At 43.3% G+C, this 23,178-nt stretch overlaps 1 protein-coding gene across 1 annotated transcript; it reads right to left on the reverse strand.

The window, feature by feature from the left end:
* Positions 1–749: 749 nt before the first annotated feature.
* Positions 750–21,318, reverse strand: LOC124015595 (fibrinogen-like protein 1). Its single transcript, XM_046330942.1, has 3 exons — positions 21,176–21,318; positions 15,507–15,632; positions 750–1,247 (listed from the first exon to the last, which is right to left on the reverse strand). The coding sequence occupies exons 1-3, from the start codon at positions 21,181–21,183 to the stop codon at positions 1,061–1,063; spliced, it is 321 nt and encodes a 106-aa protein (XP_046186898.1). The 5' UTR covers positions 21,184–21,318; the 3' UTR covers positions 750–1,060.
* Between the last annotated feature and the right edge of the window lie 1,860 nt (positions 21,319–23,178).

A 23,178-nucleotide genomic window follows, 5' to 3' on the forward strand; every position in this document is an offset into this window, starting at 1 on the left:
CTGTTCTGCCTTACTATTATTCAACCATGCTGGTCATTTATGAACATTTGAACATCTTGGCCACGTTCTGTTATAATCTCCACCCGGCACAGCCAGAAGAGGACTGGCCACCCCACATATGCTCTCTCTAATTCTCTCTTTCTTTCTCTCTCTCGGAGGACCTGAGCCCTAGGACCGTGCCCCAGGACTACCTGACATGATGGCTCCTTGCTGTCCCCAGTCCACCTGACTGTGCTGCTGCTCCAGTTTCAACTGTTCTGCCTTATTATTATTTGACCATGCTGGTCATTTATGAACATTTGAACATCTTGGTCATGTTCTGTTATAATCTCTACCCGGCACAGCCAGAAGAGGACTGGCCACCCCACATAGCCCGGTTCCTCTCTAGGTTTCTTCCTAGGTTTTGGCCTTTCTAGGGAGTTTTTCCTAGCCACCGTGCTTTTACACCTGCATTGTTTGCTGTTTGGGGTTTTAGGCTGGGTTTCTGTACAGCACTTTGAGATATCAGCTGATGTACGAAGGGCTATATAAATAAATTTGATTTGATTTGATTTGAGAGACGTGTTAGTTTATACTGTTCATGTAGACGTGTTAGTTTATACTGCTCATGTAAACATCAGGGAGACGTGTTAGTTTATACTGCTCATGTAAACATCAGGGAGACGTGTTAGTTTATACTGCTCATGTAAACATCAGGGAGACGTGTTAGTTTATACTGCTCATGTAAACATCAGGGAGACGTGTTAGTTTATAATTGCCATTTATTATTATTGCATAATTGCATTTAGTTCAAAACATATACGTCTGAACTACATCATTCCCCTGCTGTGACCTTAATGTGTCAACGATACTATGGAACTGGGAAGACAAAGCCTCATTAACATTTTATATATTTACAAAGAATTTGACAAAAGATTGGAAAATAATAAATGAAAATATATTTTTAAAATAATGTTTTTTTAAAGCCTCTAATACTTTCTACTGCAGGTGATTCGGTGGTTGACCGGCTCCATGTCTTGAGGCCTAGCGCTGGCTGAAGCCTCAGTATTTCCTGGACGCTCTACCCATCTGGCCCTGCTCCGCTGCCTGCCAGGCTGTCCAGGGAGAGCAGGGGCCGTATTTTGATGGTGGTGTGTCGGAGGGAGTACCACAGGCCTCTCCAGGTGCCCCACACCACACCATTGTCATAGAGACCCTTGTAGACTCCACCGCGGTAGAACTTCCCATTCAGGTTGGCTGCATGACACCTGGAGAAACAGGTGAACAGACAGGAAGACATGACAGCTGGAGAAACAGGTGAACAGACAGGAAGACATGAGTGCTGGAGAAACAGGTGAACAGACAGGAAGACATGACACCTGGAGAAACAGGTGAACAGACAGGAAGACATGACACCTGGAGAAACAGGTGAACAGACAGGAAGACATGACAGCTGGATAAACAGGTGAACAGACACAACATGGAGAAACAGGTGAACAGAAACAGGAAGACATGACACACAGAGTGGACAAACATGTATGAGTTCACTCTGTTAGACCAGAGAAATACATGGACAGCTGGAGTATGTTCCAAGTGCTAGGCTCCTCCCTTTCCTTATGTTCCAGACAGGAAGACATGACAGCTGGATGTTCCAAACAGGCTCACAGACATGTTCCATAGACTAGACACCTCCCTTTCCGAGTTCTATAGTGCTAGTCTCCTCCCTTTCCTTATGTTCCATAGACATGTTCCATATAATGCTCCTCCCTTTCCCATGTTCCATAGTGAGATCCTCACAGATGTTCCATAGTGCTCCTCCCTTTCTGTATGTTCCATAGTGCTAGGCTCCTCCCTTTCCTTATGTTCCATAGTGCTAGTCTCCTCCCTTTCCTTATGTTCCATAGTGCTAGGCTCCTCCCTTTCTGTATGTTCCATAGTGCTAGGCTCCTCCCTTTCCTTATGTTCCATAGTGCTAGGCTCCTCCCTTTCCAGTTCCATAGTGCTAGGCTCCTCCCTTTCCATATGTTCGATAGTGCTAGGCTCCTCCCTTTCCATATGTTCCATAGTGCTAGGCTCCTCCCTTTCCATATGTTCGATAGTGCTAGGCTCCTCCCTTTCCATATGTTCCATAGTGCTAAGCTCCTCCCTTATGTTCCATAGTGCTCCTCCCTTTCCTTATGTTCTATAGTGCTAGGCTCCTCCCTTTCCTATGTTCCATAGTGCTAGGCTCCTCCCTTTCTGTATGTTCCATAGTGCTCCTCCCTTTCCTTATGTTCTATAGTGCTAGTCTCCTCCCTTTCTGTATGTTCCATAGTGCTAGGCTCCTCCCTTTCCATATGTTCGATAGTGCTAGGCTCCTCCCTTTCTGTATGTTCCATAGTGCTAGGCTCCTCCCTTTCCTTATGTTCCATAGTGCTAGGCTCCTCCCTTTCTGTATGTTCCATAGTGCTAGGCTCCTCCCTTTCTGTATGTTCTATAGTGCTAGGCTCCTCCCTTTCTGTATGTTCCATAGTGCTAAGCTCCTCCCTTTCTGTATGTTCCATAGTGCTAGGCTCCTCCCTTTCCTTATGTTCCATAGTGCTAGGCTCCTCCCTTTCCATATGTTCGATAGTGCTAGGCTCCTCCCTTTCTGTATGTTCCATAGTGCTAAGCTCCTCCCTTTTCTTATGTTCTATAGTGCTAGACTCCTCCCTTTCCTATGTTCCATAGTGCTAGGCTCCTCCCTTTCCTTATGTTCCATAGTGCTAGGCTCCTCCCTTTCCTTATGTTCCATAGTGCTAGGCTCCTCCCTTTCTGTATGTTCCATTGTGCTCGGCTCCTCCCTTTCCTTATGTTCCATAGTGCTAGGCTCCTCCCTTTCCTTATGTTCCATAGTGCTAGGCTCCTCCCTTTCCTTATGTTCCATAGTGCTCCTCCCTTTCCTTATGTTCCATAGTGCTAGGCTCCTCCCTTTCTGTATGTTCTATAGTGCTAGTCTCCTCCCTTTCCTTATGTTCCATAGTGCTAGGCTCCTCCCTTTCTGTATGTTCCATAGTGCTAGTCTCCTCCCTTTCAGTATGTTCCATAGTGCTAGTCTCCTCCCTTTCAGTATGTTCCATAGTGCTAGGCTCCTCCCTTTCTGTATGTTCCATAGTGCTAGGCTCCTCCCTTTCTGTATGTTCCATAGTGCAAGGCTCCTCCCATTCCTTATGTTCCATCGTGCTAGGCTCCTCCCATTCTGTATGTTACATAGTGCTAGGCTCCTCCCTTTCCTTATTTACATTACATTTACATTACATTTACGTCATTTAGCAGACGCTCTTATCCAGAGCGACTTACAAATTGGTGCATTCACCTTATGACATCCAGTGGGACAGTCACTTAACAATAGTGCATCTAAAACTTAGGGGGGGTGGGGTGAGAGGGATTACTTAACCTATCCTAGGTATTCCTTAAAGAGGTGGGGTTTCAGGTGTCTCCGGAAGGTGGTGATTGACTCCGCTGTCCTGGCGTCGTGAGGGAGTTTGTTCCACCATTGGGGGCCAGGGCAGCGAACAGTTTTGACTGGGCTGAGCGGGAGCTGTACTTCCTCAGTGGTAGGGAGGCGAGCAGGCTGGATTGCCCTTGTTTGGGTGTAGGGCCTTCAGAGCCTGGAGGTACTGAGGTGCCGTTCCCCTCACAGCTCCGTAGGCAAGCACCATGGTCTTGTAGCGGATATGTTGGAGAGAACGGAGCAGCGGGGTGAGTGAGAGAACTTGGGAAGGTTGAACACCAGACGGGCTGCGGCGTTCTGGATGAGTTGAAGGGGTTTAATGGCACAGGCAGGGAGCCCAGCCAACAGCGAGTTGCAGTAATCCAGACGGGAGATGACAAGTGCCTGGATTAGGACCTGCGCCGCTTCCTGTGTGAGGCAGGGTGTTCCGGATGTTGTAGAGCATGAACCTACAGGAACGGGCCACCGCCTTGATGTTAGTTGAGAACGACAGGGTGTTGTCCAGGATCACACCAAGGTTCTTGGCGCTCTGGGAGGAGGACACAGTGGAGTTGTCAACCGTGATGGCGAGATCATGGAACGGGCAGTCCTTCCCCGGGAGGAAGAGCAGCTCCTCTTGCCGAGGTTCAGCTTGAGGTGGTGATCCGTCATCCACACTGATTCTGCCAGACATGCAGAGATGCTACCTGGTCATCAGAAGGGGAAAGGAGAAGATTAATTGTGTGTCGTCTGCATAGCAATGATAAGAGAGACCATGTGAGGTTATGACAGAGCCAAGTGACTTGGTGTATAGCGAGAATAGGAGAGGGCCAAGAACAGAGCCCTGGGGACACCAGTGGTGAGAGCGCGTGGTGAGGAGACAGATTCTCGTGGTAGGAGCGACCTGTCAGGTAGGACGCAATCCAAGCGTGGGCCGCGCCGGAGATGCCCAACTCGGAGAGGGTGGAGAGGAGGATCTGATGGTTCACAGTATCGAAGGCAGCCGATAGATCTAGAAGGATGAGAGCAGAGGAGAGAGAGTTAGCTTTAGCAGTGCGGAGCCCTCCGTGATACAGAGGAGAGCAGTCTCATGTTCTTGAAACCTGACTGATTTGGATCAAGAAGGTCATTCAGAGAGAGATAGCGGGAGAGCTGGCCAAGAACGGCACGTTCAAGAGTTTTGGAGAGAAAAGAAAGAAGGGATACTGGTCTGTATGTTCATCGGAGGGATCGAGTGTAGGTTTTTTCAGAAGGGGTGCAACTCTCCTCTCTTGAAGACGGAAGGGACGTAGCCAACGGTCAGGGATGAGTTGATGAGCGAGGTGAGGTAAGGGAGAAGGTCTCCGGAAATGGTCTGGAGAAGAGAGGAGGGGATAGGGTCAAGCGGGCAGGTTGTTGGGCGGCCGGCCGTCACAAGACGCGAGATTTCATCTGGAGAGAGAGGGAGAAAGAGGTCAGAGCATAGGGTAGGGCAGTGTGAGCAGAACCAGCGGTGTCGTTTGACTTAGCAAACGAGGATCGGATGTCGTCGACCTTCTTTTCAAAATGGTTGACTCATCTGCAGAGAGGGAGGAGGGGGGAGGGGGGCGGAGGATTCAGGAGGGAGGAGAAGGTGGCAAAGAGCTTCCTAGTGTTCAGAAGCTTGGAATTTAGCGTGGTAGAAAGTGGCTTTAGCAGCAGAGACAGAGGAGGAAAATGTAGAGAGGAGGGAGTGAAAGGATGCCAGGTCCGCAGGGAGGCGAGTTTTTCCATTTCCGCTCGGCTGCCCGGAGCCCTGTTCTGTGAGCTCGCAATGAGTCATCGAGCCACGGAGCGGGAGGGGAGGACCGAGCCGGCCTGGAGGATAGGGGACATAGAGAGTCAAGGGATGCAGAGAGGGAGGAGAGGAGGGTTGAGGAGGCAGAATCAGGAGATAGGTGGGAGAAGGTTTGAGCGGAGGGAAGAGATGATAGGATGGAAGAGGAGAGAGTAGCGGGGAGAGAGAGCGAAGGTTGGGACCTCCATCCGAGTAGGGGCAGTGTGGGAGGTGTTGGATGAGAGCGAGAGGGAAAAGGATACAAGGCAGTGGTCGGAGACTTGGAGGGGAGTTGAGGTTAGTGGAAGAACAGCATCTAGTAAAGATGAGGTCGAGCGTATTGCCTGCCTTGTGAGTAGGGGGAAGGTGAGAGGGTGAGGTCAAAAGAGGAGAGGAGTGGAAAGAAGGAGGCAGAGAGGAAAGAGTCAAAGGTAGACGTGGGGAGGTTAAAGTTCCCCAGAACTGTGAGAGGTGAGCCGTCCTCAGGAAAGGAGCTTATCAAGGCATCAAGCTCATTGATGAACTCTCCGAGGGAACCTGGAGGGCGATAAATGATAAGGATGTTAAGCTTGAAAGGGCTAGTGACTGTGACAGCATGGAATTCAAAGGAGGCGATAGACAGATGGGTAAGGGAGAAAGAGAGAATGACCACTTGGGAGAGATGAGGATCCCGGTGCCACCACCCCGCTGACCAGACGCTCTCGGGGTGTTCACGTGGGCGGACGAAGAGAGAGCAGTAGGAGTAGCAGTGTTGTCTGTGGTGATCCATGTTTCCGTCAGGGCCAAGAAGTCGAGGACTGGAGGGAGGCATGGGCTGAGATGAACTCTGCCTTGTTGACCGCAGATTGGCAGTTCCAGAGGCTACCGGAGACCTGGAACTCCACGTGGGTCGTCGCGCTGGGACCACCAGAGTTTCCACGTGAGGAGCGTTTGTATGGTCTGTGCAGAGAGGAGAGAACAGGGATAAACCGACACATAGTTGACAGGCTACAGAAGAGGCTACGCTAATGCAAAGGAGATTGGAATGACAAGTGGACTACACGTCTCGAATGTTCAGAAAGTTAAGCTACGTAGCAAGAATCTTATTGACTAAAATGATTAAAATGATACAGTACTGCTGAAGTAGGCCAGCTGGCAGTGGGTGCGTTGTTGACACTACACTAATCAAGTCGTTCCGTTGAGTGTAATAGTTTCTGCAGTGTTGCTATTCGGGGCTCAGGCTAGCTTGTTGTTTACGTTACGTATGTTAAAAGAACGACAATAGATGGCTAGCTAGAAAATCGCTCTAGACTACACAATTATCTTTGATACAAAGACGGCTATGTAGCTAGCTAAGTAGCTAGCTACGATCAAACAAATCAAACCGTTGTACTGTAATGAAAATGAAGTGAAAATGTGATACAACCTGTGAATGCGACCGGGTAGTTGAGTTCTATACAGAAGACGTTGGCTAGCGTTGGCTAGCTGTTGGCTAGCTAGCAGAGTCACCTACGTTAAGGACGACAAATAGCTGGCTAGCTAACCTCGGTAAATTAAGATAATCACTCTAAGACTACACACTCTAAACCTAAACAACACAATTATCTTGGATACGATGATACGATGATACGAAGACAGCAAAGACAGCTATGTAGCTAGCTGACACTAAACTAATCAAGTCGTTCAGTTGAGTGTAACAGTTTCTCCAGTGCAGCTAATCAGTGGACGTTAGCTAGCTGGCTAGTGAAGACTAGTGAAGACTACGTTAGGACGGCGAAATATAATTACGCAATTATCTTTTGATACAAAGACGGCTATGTAGCTAGCTGAGAAGAAATTGCTAAGATAAGACAAATCAAACCGTTGTGATATAATGAATGATATAATGAAATATAATGAAAAAGTTATACTACCCGTTGGAGCGACGTGCAGATGCGACCACTCGCTCCAACCGGAACCATAGTGCATGTATGTTCCATAGTGCTAGGGTCCTCCCTTTCCTTATGTTCCATAGTGCATGTATGTTCCATAGTGCTAGGCTCCTCCCTTTCCTTATGTTCCATAGTGCTAGGCTCCTCCCTTTCCTTATGTTCCATAGTGCTAGGCTCCTCCCTTTCCTTATGTTCCATAGTGCTAGGCTCCTCCCTTTCCGTAGGTTCCACGTCCATTTGCACAAGACTGGTGCAACCGTGCTGATCACATCTAGACTGTATAAGTATGATTTCCCTATGATGCTCAGAGGCTGAGCTAAACTGTTCTGAAGTCAATTTGACCCGCAATTTGACTTTGACCTTTGATTTATAACTATTACAAACAAACTACTTCCTGCACAGGAATGGAGCGACCATGCCGATCACAGAGATATAAGTATGATTACCCTACGGCGCTCAGAGGCTGAGCAACACTGAGCTGAGGTTGAGCTAAAACTGACTTCTGACCAATTATGATTTACTAAGTCGGATCGCCGACGATCTGATGGATTTATGACTATTTATATGGAGCAAATAAAACTGACTTCTGACCAATTATGATTTACTAAGTCGGATCGCCGGCATTTCAACGTGTATCTGATGGATTTACTGGGCACACCATGGCATTTCAACGTGTAAATGTGGGTAATATTTCCCACTGCAAATATTTCCGTGTAAATGTGGGTAATATTTCCCACTGGACACACTATGGCATTTCAACGTGTAAATGTGGGTAATATTTCCCACTGGGCACACCATGGCATTTCAACGTGTAAATGTGGGTAATATTTCACACTGGGCACACCATGTCATTTCAACGTGTAAATGTGGGTAATATTTCCCACTGGGCACACCATGGCATTTCAACGTGTAAATGTGGGTAATATTTCCCACTGGGCACACCATGGCATTTCAACGTGTAAATGTGGGTAATATTTGGCTGAGACGTTGATCAATGAGATTCCAGCCTTTATTCACCCACATAGACAGCCAGAAGGTTGTTGGATGTGTTATCACGATGCTTTCAACCATATAAAAGCAAAACAAAAGTCTTAATTAAAGAATAGGAATAAATCAAATGAAACTGCATTTAATGTTCGATTTGATTTAGTTTTATTCTTTAACTTCGATGTTTGGTTGAAATGGAGACGTGAACCCAACATATCAGTTTTTCATTTGTAGACAAATTGGAAGTAAAACCAGTCAGTGGTACAGAGGGAACTATCCAATCAGAACTAAGTCAGTGGTACAGAGGGAACTATCCAATCAGAACTAAGTCAGTGGTACAGAGGGAACTATCCAATCAGAACTAAGTCAGTGGTACAGAGGGAACTATCCAATCAGAACTAAGTCAGTGGTGGTACAGAGGAACAGAACTAAGTCAGTGGTACAGAGAACTATCCAATCAGAACTAAGTCAGTAAGTCAGTGGTACAGAGGGAACTATCCAATCAGAACTAAGTCAGTGGTACAGAGGAACTATCCAGAACTAAGTCAGTGGTACAGAGGGAACTATCCAATCAGAACTAAGTCAGTGGTACAGAGGGAACTATCCAATCAGAACTAAGTCAGTGGTACAGAGGGAACTATCCAATCAGAACTAAGTCAGTGGTACAGAGGGAACTATCCAATCAGAACTAAGTCAGTGGTACAGAGGGAACTATCCAATCAGAACTAAGTCAGTGGTACAGAGGGAACTATCTAATCAGAACTAAGTCAGTGGTACATATCCAATCAGAACTAAGTCAGAACTATCCAATCAGAACTAAGTCAGTGGTACAGAGGGAACTATCCAATCAGAACTAAGTCAGTATTACAGAGGGAACTATCTAATCAGAACTAAGTCAGTATTACAGATGGAACTATCCAATCAGAACTAAGTCAGTGGTACAGATGGAACTATCCAATCAGAAGATACATCTCCTTCAAATGGTGATATTTGGTTGCGTTGACAACCAAACACAATTAAAGATTCAGTTTGTCTATACACAATAATAATTTCACGTCTCCATCTCAACTAAAATAAAAAATACTAAATCAAATGAAACTTTAAATGCACTTGTTAATATCGCAGATAGATTGTTGGTTCTATCAATGGAATTGCCACACTGTATATAACTGTGATGTAATGTTTCACAAAAGTCTTGAACCTTTCCATTCTCATACTTTCTACAGATTATACATTAAAGATTCATATTTTTACTAAAAGTATTATTATATAATTGATTGATTGACTTTCCAGATCACCCAGCAGTGTTGTCTGCAGAGTTAGCTCCAGGTAAATATTACAAATCTTCAGCCATTCCTGAACATCGATCGAAAAACTAGCTACATAAGGACGGTACCAAAACAAATTACCTAGTGATTATGTCTCTTCACAACAAAATAGGCAGAGCTGGAAAGGTTAGAGAAGTTTGTATAATCATTTAAATTATAAAACTAAGTTTTGAATCCGGTGTTGTTCTGCGTACCAGTTTGTAAATCATGTGCCATGGAATCGGCACATCGAAAATCTCTTCCCAACTATTTTGCAATCTATACGGCTGTCAATTTATTTATCCTTTTTTATTTATCACAATAATCTTTAACTAACTATTGTCTTTAATGTAGAGCCGGCAGACAAGTTCCTTTTACCTCCTTCCACTTGCCTCCTCCGTTTCTGTGGTAATGCTGCAATTAGTTTGTTGTCATTTTGGGTAGAGCAGAATTTTCCATATGTTTAAGTTAGCTGTATGTGTGACATTACTCCACCAGTCACATTTATGATATATTTGACAACAATTCGAACATTTTGTTTGACATTTTTGAGATTGAGTTTACATAGAATATATTGACCATTAACTTGAAGATTCCATTGGAGACCCTAGACGTGTATATATTGTCCATTTTAAATGTACCAGAGCTTCAAACCCTAGATGTGTATATATTATCCATTTTTAGTTGAAATCTGGGTTGAATTGAAACAATAGCTGATGATGAAACTGTATTCAGAGACTTTTTCCAATGTTGTTGTGTTACCTTTTCAAATGATGATGTATATATAATGTCCAAGTCCATTTTTTGCAAATGAAAAAGCTTAAATTGGCAAAGCGAGAGGCTACATTAGTCTCCTCAACCACCTGTTGTACCACCAGCCTCCTCTGTTCTCCTGGGCAGCTATGTAGGTATATATTGTAACCATTTTTCTGCTTTTCAGTTGAAATCACTGAGTGTTGAATTGAAATACTGTGACTCAATACACTAAGTGTTTTCACTGTGCTCAATACACTATGTGTTTTCACTGTGCTCAATACACTATGTGTTTTCACTGTGCTCAATACACTATGACTTGCTCAGACTGTGCTCAAAGTGTTGTTTTCACTGACCAATACACTTGACTTTTTCCAATACACTATGTGTGTTCAATACACTATGAGTTACAATACACTTTTTTTCAAATGGATGATGTTTTCACTGTGCTCAATACACTATGAGTGTTTTCACTGTGCTCAATACACTAAGACCTTTTCACTGTGCTCAATACACTACACCCCACTAATGTCTCAATACACTATGTGTGTTTTCACTGACTATGTGTTTTCACTGTGCTCAATACACTATTTGTTTTCACTGTGCTCAATACACTATGAGTGTTTTCACTGTGCTCAATACACTATGTGTTTTCACTGTGCTCAATTATTGTTTTCACTGTGCTCAATACACTATGCTGTGCTCAATACACTAAGTGTTTTCACTGTGCTCAATACACTATGCACTGTGCTCAATACACTATGTGTTTTCAAATACACTATGAGTGCTCAATACACTATGAGTGTTTTCACTGGCTACACTTAGTCTCAATACACTATGAGTGTTTTCACTGTGCTCAATACACTATGTGTTTTCACTGTGCACTATGAGTGTTTTCACTGTGCTCAGTGTTTTCACTGTGCCTCTATGTTTTTCACTGTGCTCAATACACTATGTGTTTTCACTGTGCTCAATACACTATGAGCTGTTTTCACTGTGCTCAATACACTATGAGTGTTTTCACTGTGCTCAATACACTATGTGTTTTCACTGTGCTCAATACACTATAGGTTTTCAATACACTATGTGTTTTCACTGTGCTCAATACACTATGTGTTTTCACTGTGCTCAATACACTATAGTGTTTTCACTGTGCTCAATACACTATGTGTTTTCACTGTGCTCAATACACTATGAGTGTTTTCACTGTGCTCAATACACTATGAGTGTTTTCACTGTGCTCAATACACTATGAGTGTTTTCACTGTGCTCAATACACTATGTGTTTTCACTGTGCTCAATACACTATGAGTGTTTTCACTGTGCTCAATACACTATGAGTGTTTTCACTGTGCTCAATACACTATGAGTGTTTTCACTGTGCTCAATACACTATGAGTGTTTTCACTGTGCTCAATACTTGTTTTCACTGTGCTCAATACACTATGAGTGTTTTCACTGTGCTCAATACACTATGTGTGCTCAATACACTATGAGTGTTTTCACTGTGCTCAATACACTATGTGTTTTCACTGTGTTTTCACTGTGCTCAATACACTAAGTGTAAGTGTTTTCACTGTGCTCAATACACTATGAGTGTTTTCACTGTGCTCAATACACTATGAGTGTTTTCACTGTGCTCAATACACTATGAGTGTTTTCACTGTGCTCAATACACTATGTGTTTTCACTGTGCTCAATACACTATGTGTTTTCACTGTGCTCAATACACTATGAGTGTTTTCACTGTGCTCAATACACTATGAGTGTTTTCACTGTGCTCAATACACTATGTGTTTTCACTGTGCTCAATACACTAAGTGTTTTCACTGTGCTCAATACACTATGAGTGTTTTCACTGTGCTCAATACACTATGTGTTTTCACTGTGCTCAATACACTATGTGTTTTCACTGTGCTCAATACACTATGAGTGTTTTCACTGTGCTCAATACACTATGAGTGTTTTCACTGTGCTCAATACACTACTGTGCTCAATACACTAAGTTTTTTCACTGTGCTCAATACACTAAGTGTTTTCACTGTGCTCAATACACTATGTGTTTTCACTGTGCTCAATACACTATGTGTTTTCACTGTGCTCAATACACTATGTGTTTTCACTGTGCTCAATACACTAAGTGTTTTCACTGTGCTCACACTGTGTTTTCACTGTGCTCAATACACTATGAGTGTTTTCACTGTGCTCAATACACTATGAGTGTTTTCACTGTGTTTTCACTGTGCTCAATACACTAAGTGTTTTCACACTGTGCTCAATACACTATGAGTGTTTTCACTGTGCTCAATACACTATGTGTTTTCACTGTGCTCAATACACTAAGTGTTTTCACTGTGCTCAATACACTACTGTGCTCAGTGTTTTCACTGTGCTCAATACACTATGTGTTTTCACTGTGTGTGCTCAATACACTATGAGTGTTTTCACTGTGCTCAATACACTAAGTGTGTTTTCACTGTGCTCAATACACTAAGTGTTTTCACTGTGCTCAATACACTATGTGTTTTCACTGTGCTCAATACACTAAGTGTTTTCACTGTGCTCAATACACTATGTGTTTTCACTGTGCTCAATACACTAAGTGTTTTCACTGTGCTCAATACACTATGAGTGTTTTAATGATTTATTGATTACATAGCTGTGACTAACCTGGTAATGATTTATTGATTAGATAGCTGTGACTAACCTGGTAATGATTTATTGATTATGTAGCTGTGACTAACCTGGTAATGATTTATTGATTATTTGGCTGTGACTAACCTGGTAATGATTTATTGATTATGTAGCTGTGACTAACCTGGTAATGATTTATTGATTATGTAGCTGTGACTAACCTGGTAATGATTTATTGATTATGTAGCTGTGACTAACCTGGTAATGATTTATTGATTATGTAGCTGTGACTAACCTGGTAATGATTTATTGATTATGTAGCTGTGACTAACCTGGTAATGATTTATTGATTATGTAGCTGTGACTAACCTGGTAATGATTTATTGATTATGTAGCTGTGACTAACCTGGTAATGATTTATTGATTAGATAGCTGTGACTAACCTGGTAATGATTTATTGATTATGTAGCTGTGACTAACCTGGTAATGATTTATTGATTAGATAGCTGTGACTAACCTGGTAATGATTTATTGATTATGTAGCTGTGACTAACCTGGTAATGATTTATTGATTAGATAGCTGTGACTAACCTGGTAATGATTGATTGATTAGATAGCTGTGACTAACCTGGTAATGATTGATTGATTAGATAGCTGTGACTAACCTGGTAATGATTTATTGATTATTTGGCTGTGACTAACCTGGTAATGATTTATTGATTAGATAGTTGTGACTAACCTGGTAATGATGTATTAGATAGCTGTGACTAACCTGGTAATGATTTATTGATTAGATAGCTGTGACTAACCTGGTAATTATTTATTGATTATGTAGTTGTGACTAACCTGGTAATGATTTATTGATTAGGTAGCTGTGACTAACCTGGTAATGATTTATTGATTAGATAGCTGTGACTAACCTGGTAATGATTTATTGATTAGATAGCTGTGACTAACCTGGTAATGATTTATTGATTAGATAGCTGTGACTAACCTGGTAATGATTTATTGATTATGTAGCTGTGACTAACCTGGTAATGATTTATTGATTATGTAGCTGTGACTAACCTGGTAATGATTTATTGATTAGATAGCTGTGACTAACCTGGTAATGATTTATTGATTAGATAGCTGTGACTAACCTGGTAATGATTTATTGATTAGATAGCTGTGACTAACCTGGTAATGATTTATTGATTATGTAGCTGTGACTAACCTGGTAATGATTTATTGATTATGTAGCTAAACCTGGTAATGATTTATTGATTAGTAGCTGTGACTAACCTGGTAATGATTTATTGATTAGATAGCTGTGACTAACCTGGTAATGATTTATTGATTATGTAGCTGTGAATGATTTATTGATTAGATAGATGTGACTAACTAACCTGGTAATGATTTATTGATTAGATAGATACTAACCTGATGATTTATTGATTAGATAGATGTGACTAACCTGGTAATGATTTATTGATTAGATAACCTGAATGATTAGACTAACCTGGTAATGATTTATTGATTAGATAGATGTGACTAACCTGGTAATGATTTATTGATTAGATAGATGTGACTAACCTGGTAGATTTATTGTGACTAACCTGGTAATGATTTATTGATTAGATAGCTGTGACTAACCTGGTAATGATTTATTGATTAGATAGATGTGACTAACCTGGTAATGATTTATTGATTAGATAGATGTGACTAACCTGGTAATGATTTATTGATTAGATAGCTGTGACTAACCTGGTAATGATTTATTGATTAGATAGATGTGACTAACCTGGTAATGATTTATTGATTTAATGATTTATAACCTGGTAATTTTATTGATTAGATAGCTGTGACTAACCTGGTAATGATTTATTGATTAGATAGATGTGACTAACCTGGTAATGATTTATTGATTAGATAGATGTGACTAACCTGGTAATGATTTATTGATTAGATAGACTAACCTGGTAATGATTTATTGATTAGATAGATGTGACTAACCTGGTAATGATTTATTGATTAGATAGCTGTGACTAACCTGGTAATGATTTATTGATTAGATAGATGTGACTAACCTGGTAATGATTTATTGATTAGATAGATGTGACTAACCTGGTAATGATTTATTGATTATGTAGCTGTGACTAACCTGGTAATGATTTATTGATTAGATAGCTGTGACTAACCTGGTAATGATTTATTGATTAGATAGATGTGACTAACCTGGTAATGATTTATTGATTATGTAGCTGTGACTAACCTGGTAATGATTTATTGATTATTTGGCTGTGACTAACCTGAGAATGATTTATTGATTATGTAGCTGTGACTAACCTGGTAATGATTTATTGATTATGTAGCTGTGACTAACCTGGTAATGATTTATTGATTATTTGGCTGTGACTAACCTGGTAATGATTTATTGATTATGTAGCTGTGACTAACCTGGTAATGATTTATTGATTAGATAGCTGTGACTAACCTGAGAATGATGTATTGATTATGTAGCTGTGACTAACCTGGTAATGATTGATTAGATAGCTGTGACTAACCTGAGAATGATTGATTAGCTGTGACTTTCCTGGGAATGATTGGTTGTTTGATTGGGTAGATGTGACTAATCTGGGAATGATTGATTAGATAGCTGTGACTAACCTGGGAATGATTGGTTGATTGATTGGGTAGCTGTGACTAACCTGGTCTCTGGTGCTGAACTGCATCCCACTGAGAGAGGAAGACCACTGCTCCACCATCCCCCTTCCTCCTGATAAAGCATCTCCTCCACGACCGCTATGCACACCGTACCATAGACGATAGCTATCCTGGGGAGGAGGGGAGGAGAGGGAGAGGGAGAGGGAGAGAGAGGGGAGGAGAGGAGGAGAGGGAGAGAGAGGGGAGGAGAGGGAGAGGGAGAGAGAGGGGAGGAGAGGGAGAGAGAGGGGAGGAGAGGGAGAGGGAGAGAGAGGGGAGGAGAGGGAGAGGGAGAGAGAGGGGAGAGAGGGAGAGGGAGAGAGAGGGGAGGAGAGGGAGAGGGAGGAGAGGGAGAGGGAGAGAGAGGGGAGGAGAGGGAGAGGGAGAGAGAGGGGAGGAGAGGAGAGGGAGAGAGAGGGGGAGAGAGAGAGGGGAGGAGAGGGAGAGGTAGAAGGAGAGGGAGAGAGAGGGGAGGAGAGGAGGAGAGGGAGAGGGAGAGAGAGAGGAGGAGAGGAGGAGAGGTAGAGGGAGAGAGAGGAGAGGAGGAGAGGTAGAGGGAGAGAGAGGAGAGGAGGAGAGGGAGAGGGAGAGAGAGGGGAGGAGAGGAGGGAGAGGGAGAGAGAGGGGAGGAGAGGAGGAGAGGGAGAGAGAGGGGAGGAGAGGAGGAGAGGGAGAGAGAGGGGAGGAGAGGAGGAGAGGGAGAGAGAGGGGAGGAGAGGAGGAGAGGGAGAGAGGGAGAGAGAGGGGAGGAGAGGAGGAGAGGGAGAGAGAGGGGGAGGAGAGGGAGGGGGAGGAGAGGGAGAGGGAGAGAGAGGGGAGGAGAGGGAGAGGGGAGGAGAGGGAGAGAGGGAGGGGAGGAGAGGGAGAGGGAGAGAGAGGGGAGGGAGAGGGAGAGGGAGAGAGGGAGAGGGAGGAGGGGGAGAGGGAGAGAGAGGGAGAGGAGGGGGAGGAGGGAGAGAGAGGGGAGGAGAGGAGGAGAGGGAAAGAGAGGGGAGGAGAGGAGGAGAGGGAGAGAGAGGGGAGGAGAGGAGGAGAGGGAGAGAGAGGTACAGGGGGTAGATAGTTAAGGTCAGAGTACAGTAGTACCATGTAGGCTATGCCAACAGAAGGGAACTAACAGTCGATTGGCAGTTGAATATTTGTTATTAGACCTACTGACTGTCGATACTGATAGTGACTGATATTGAACACGATAGTTAAAGGAAACAGAGAAAAGGCCGTATGATTTAAATTATGCATAATGTCCCATGCATTTCCTATACTTTACTGTGGGAAAGCTAACGTGCTAACGTGTTTCAATATGCTGCCATACTGTATGACTGTATTACCCGCCATCCCAAAGTATGTTACCAGCCATCCCAAAGTCTGTTACCAGCCATCCCAAAGTCTGTTACAAACCATCCCAAAGTCTGTTACAAACCATCCCACAGAACATTACCAGCCATCCCACAGACTGTTACCAGCCATCCCACAGAACGTTACCAGCCATCCCAAAGTCTGTTACAAACCATCCCAAAGTCTGTTACAAACCATCCCAAAGTCTGTTACAAACCATCCCAAAGTCTGTTACCAGCCATCCCAAAGTCTGTTACCAGCCATCCCAAAGTCTGTTACCAGCCATCCCACAGAATGTTACCAGCCATCCCACAGAATGTTACCAGTGTGACGACCCTCCCACTCTGTCTGCCGTATTCTGTCTTTGTTCTTGTTTCCTTATTAGGATGCCGGTGGGCGGAGTTGAGAGGGTCGTCAGCTACATGGGAAACACCTGGGCCAGGTGTCTCCCAGGATAAATAGACCTCTTCCACATTCATGGAGGAGACTCTCTCCATGCAGACACCTGTTGTAGATTGTGGTGTGGTTCTTGGTGGCCTTTTGTTTGTGTGCTTTGGCACCTTTCAACACCCTGCATTATCACATTCATGCATGCAAAACACTCACTTACACTACGGACTACTGATTACACACACCATTGGATATTTTCCTTAGTTGCTTTAGTTAATAAATATATCTTTTGTTACTCCTTATCTCCACGTTGTCTCCCTTTGTTACGGGCTTTGAGCCGGTTGGTGACAAGTGGGGCTCATCCGGGATCTTTGAACTATTGGTTTGGGAGACCGTGGAGGTACGTGTTTGGTTTGAATATGGTGTTTGAGTGTGATCGGCCCAGTATTGGTTGCCTTTGTTGTTTGGTTTGTGTGCTGCGTTGGAGAGAGTATAATGGTTAGTTTCCAGGCCTTGCCTAGCCTGGAAACTCTTGTTCTACTTTCTGTTGGGAAGTCAGTCTGAGGAGGTGAGTAAATCGGCTGTGTACCTCGGTAGGAGATTTGTGTAGGGTAGTGGAACTTGCTACCCGGAGCTATAGCCTTTTTCCCCTGATAGGTTTAGCGACGTGTTTCATTTTTTGGAATATGTTGGGCATGGTTAATGTTTGTTATTTTTGTGTGGTGTCTGTGGACTGAGCAGTTGTCTCGGGGGCACATCCGTGGCTTGGTGGAATTTGCCAGCATGCTGGGGAGTTCTATTTCCTTGCCAGCGGGCTACAGTGCGTAAATTCCCACCGCAAATCTGCACGAAGACTAGGGTTGAGTTATTGTAGGTTTTGGGGAAGCTCCATATCTCATCTCTCTTCTGTGGTGCTCAGGGTGATTGTCAATTCTCGGGTTGTGTTCTGGTGTGCTCAGCAGAGGGGAAGAGCGAGAATTTTTTTGTGTGATTATGGCGTCTTATGTAGATAAGTTCATTCGCTCTCCATCAGAGGAATTGTTAGATTTAGGTACTAAAGAACAGCTGTTGAAGGTCGCGGAACACTACAAGGTTGAGATTAGTGATAAACGTCTAAAGAATTCTATTAGGTTGATATTGAAAGCCAATCTGATGGAGAGTGGTATTCTTGAAGTTACCACCGGGCCAGCCTCTGCTGAGGATTTGTTGTCTCCCCATAACGTTACAATGGCCATTCCATCGGTTAGTCCTAGTAGCCTTCTTTTTGAACAGCAGAAAGAACTGCTTTTGTTACAGCTAGAGCATGATCGTGAGAAGCTAGAGCATGATCGGCAGCATGATCGTGAGAAGCTAGAGCATGATCGTGTGAAATATGAAAAGGAATTGGCATTTAAACAATATATGGAGCGTGCTAAAATCAAGTTGCAACAAGAACGTATAGAGTTGATTAGGGAAGGAAAGATCTCAGGGGAGAGTTTGTTTTGGGAAGGTGACCCAGATTTACCTAGGGGTAGTTCCGCTTTTGGTTGTGCCCCAGAGACATTTGATATTGTTGGGAACTTGCGGTTATTGCCTCGGTTTAATGAAAGGGACCCCGAGACATTCTTTTCGTTGTTTGAGCGGGTTGCTAACGCTAGGAGTTGGCCTGATTCTGACCGCACTTTAATGTTGCAGTGTGTGCTGACTGGTAAAGCGCAGGAAGCATATTCAGCTCTTAGTGTACACGACAGTGCCAGTTATGATAAAGTTAAAACAGCTGTGTTACAGATTTATGAATTGGTCCCTGAGGCTTACCGCCAACGATTTAGAACTTTAAAAAGGGACGATAACCAGACTCATGTTGAGTTTGCGCGACAGTTATCTTTACAGTTTAATCGCTGGTGTTCTGCCTCTGCAGTTGTGACTTTCCAAGGGCTGTGTGATCTGATTATGTTAGAGCAATTTAAGGACACAATTCCTGATCGTATTGCCACTTATATTAATGAACAGAAAGTAAAGAATGTTGCTGAAGCTGCGGTTTTGGCGGACGAGTATGTGTTGACTCACAAAAGTGTCTTTGCAAAACCCCGTATTCGGAAAGAGTGGGGGCGTTCGGATAGATTTGGGCTTCGCTCACCGAGATACTTTGATTCTCGGGCAGAGTTCTATTCAACTAGGGTTGAACCTGACTCCCATGGTAAGGCTGACTTTGGGCAGGAGTGTCACTACTGTCAAGGTTCAGGTCATTGGAAAAACGAATGTCCACTTCTCAGGTCAAAGGGTGCTTACGCTAAATCTAAGCCTGCTGCGTTAGCTGCACCTGTTCCACATCAGTTCATTCTTGACTCATTTCCTCAGGCCCAGGAGAATGTGAAAGTCCATATTGATCCAGACTATTTACCTTTCATTACAGAAGGTTTTGTGTCTATGTTAGGAAGTAAAGACCTAGTGCCAGTGAAGATCCTGAGAGACACAGGTGCCTCTGAATCATTTGTGTTGGAGTCTGTGTTACCCTTTTCTGCTGAGACTGATTCGGGAATAGTGTTCTAATTAGGGAATAGGTTTGAACACTCTGTCAGTTCCATTGCATAAACTGATGTTGGATTGTGGGCTGGTGAAGGGTGAAGTTGTTGTGGGGGTGCGTCCTTCGTTGCCTATTGAGGGTATCGACGTTATCCTTGGGAATAACTTAGCAGGTGAGCGTGTATGGCCAGTTGTGTTTCCATCTCTAGTGGTTTCCACTAAGCCGTCATTTGTTGGGATTCCTGATGAGAGTGTACAGAGTTTCCCAGAGGTGTTCTCTGCGTGTGCAGTGACACGTTCTATGAGCCGTGGCGAACTAGTCACTGCGCCGACTAATGATAATAATACAAAGTATGTCACTGTTTTCCCTGTTATCCCGTTATCTGTAACCCGCTCAGATCTAATCAATGCTCAACGGGATGACCCCACGTTGGAAGAGTTGCGTGATCAAATTGTGCCTATAGAACAGTTGGGAGATGTCGCCCATGGCTATTTTCTCCAAGAGGATGTCCTGATGAGAAAGTGGGTGTCTCATGATAGTGTTTGTCTGGGGAGGCAATTAGTCAGGTTGTTGTACCAGTTAAGCTTCGTGAGTTGGTGTTGGAAACTTCTCACAGTGACGTTGCTGGACATATGGGGGTGAGGAAAACCTACAATCGCATATTAAGACATTTCTTTTGGCCTAGATTAAAGAGGGATGTTTCTGATTTTATCAAAACTTGTCACGAACCGGCTCAAAGCCCGTAACAAAGGGAGACAACGTGGAGATAAGGAGTAACAAAAGATATATTTATTAACTAAAGCAACTAAGGAAAATATCCAATGGTGTGTGTAATCAGTAGTCCGTAGTGTAAGTGAGTGTTTTGCATGCATGAATGTGATAATGCAGGGTGTTGAAAGGTGCCAAAGCACACAAACAAAAGGCCACCAAGAACCACACCACAATCTACAACAGGTGTCTGCATGGAGAGAGTCTCCTCCATGAATGTGGAAGAGGTCTATTTATCCTGGGAGACACCTGGCCCAGGTGTTTCCCATGTAGCTGACGACCCTCTCAACTCCGCCCACCGGCATCCTAATAAGGAAACAAGAACAAAGACAGAATACGGCAGACAGAGTGGGAGGGTCGTCACACCAGCCATCCCACAGAATGTTACCAGCCATCCCACAGACTGTTACCAGCCATCCCACAGACTGTTACCAGCCATCCCACAGACTGTTACCAGCCATCCCACAGACTGTTACCAGCCATCCCACAGACTGTTACCAGCCATCCCACAGACTGTTACCAGCCATCCCACAGACTGTTACCAGCCATCCCACAGACTGTTACCAGCCATCCCACAGACCCATCCCACAGACTGTTACCAGCCATCCCACAGAACCGTTACCAGCCAGTGTCTTACCTTCTCATCCCCCAGACTATACACAGTGTTCAGTGTCTTACCTTCTCATCTGTGATCCTGAAGTTCTGGTAGTAGGTATGAGTCTTATCTCCGCTCCAGTCCATCAGATCTATCTTCACCAGGTTCTCACCTCAAACCCACACACACACACACATTACACACACACATTACACACACACACACACACACATTACACACACACACACACACACATTACACACACACACACACACACACACACACATACACACACATTACACACACACACACACATACATACACATTACACACACACACACATACATGCACATTACACACACACACACATTACACACACACACACACACACATACATTACACACACATTACACACACATTACACACACACACACACACACATTACACACACACACACACACACACACACACACACACACACACACACACACACACACACACACACACACACACACACACACACACACACACACACACACACACACACACACACACACACACACACACACACATTATTACACACACACACACACACATTATTACACACACACCCACACATTATTACACACACACATATTACACACACACACAAACATTATTACACACACACACACACATATTACACACACACACACACATATTACACACACACATACACACACACACATTATTATACACACACACACATTATTATACACACACACACGCACATATTTTACACATACACACACACACACACATTATTACACACACACACATTATTACACACACACAAACACACACACAAACATATTACACACACATATTTTTTACACACACACACACACACATACATGTTATTACACACACACACACACACACACACACACACACACACTATTACACACACACACACATACACGTTATTACACACACACACATACACGTTATTACACACACACACACACACAAACATATTACACACACATATGTTTTACACACACACTCACACATACACGTTATTACACACACACACATTATTACACACACACACACTATTACACACACACACACAGTGGTTCCTCCTTTAAAAGTTGTGCCATACTGCACCTTGTGTGCTGCTGCAGCATTCTGTGGCACCGTTTTTAATTGTCCGCCATTTTTACCATTAATGCTAGTTAGTGCTAGTTTGACCACCAGAGGGCATCTTTGAGAAGCATTTGATAGTCTCGCATATTGGCATTACCAGAGAATATAAAACCTGTTTTGAAATAACATAGTATATGGGACTGATTTTAAGAAACTTGGCTTAATTAATTTTATTAATATTATTGTGTTTTTATTCCCGAGAGAAACGAAATCCTCAGGGTTTCCGTTAGGATGGAATGGAAAATATGGCGCTGTACAACGTGACGGTCAGGAGTAGGCTACAGCAGAAGAGGATTGGAGGATTCTAAATTGTTTGCCTTCATTAGACAACTTTGTTCCAATATTTCTGTAAATCAGTGATATTTATTCATTATGGATCCATAACTAAATCAACATCTACATTTTGAAAGAGTATCTTTATAATTATTTTATTAACGAAGCATAAAGATACTGATGAAGAAATACAGTACTGTACAGTACATGCTTTTACATTTGGATAATGAAGTATTTTAAAGATATAAGCCACCTACATTTGTTTATTAGGCTACTGTGCAGTCTGACAAGTAAACATAGCCTACACTACATATTGTAATAAACATGGGAAAATGCATAATTCCTCACATAGGGGAGAGCAGGCGGGGACACAGGAGACCTGGGTTAAATTTCCAGATGGGGGGGGTAGGCTCTCCTTGTAAATAAGAATGTGTTCTTAACTGACTAGTTAAATAAAGGTTACACTAAGAGCATTACATTTCTGCACCCTGATTTTCAAATTCTAGTCGAGCCAATACCCAAACGGAGATTCAGTGAAAATAAATATCTCATTGATTTATTAAGACCAGTCCCCATTGATTTATCACTACCAGTCCCCATTGATTTATCACTACCAGTCCCCATT

Source organism: Oncorhynchus gorbuscha, linkage group LG02 (genome assembly GCF_021184085.1).
Source record: "Oncorhynchus gorbuscha isolate QuinsamMale2020 ecotype Even-year linkage group LG02, OgorEven_v1.0, whole genome shotgun sequence".
NCBI classification, from domain to species: domain Eukaryota; kingdom Metazoa; phylum Chordata; class Actinopteri; order Salmoniformes; family Salmonidae; genus Oncorhynchus; species Oncorhynchus gorbuscha.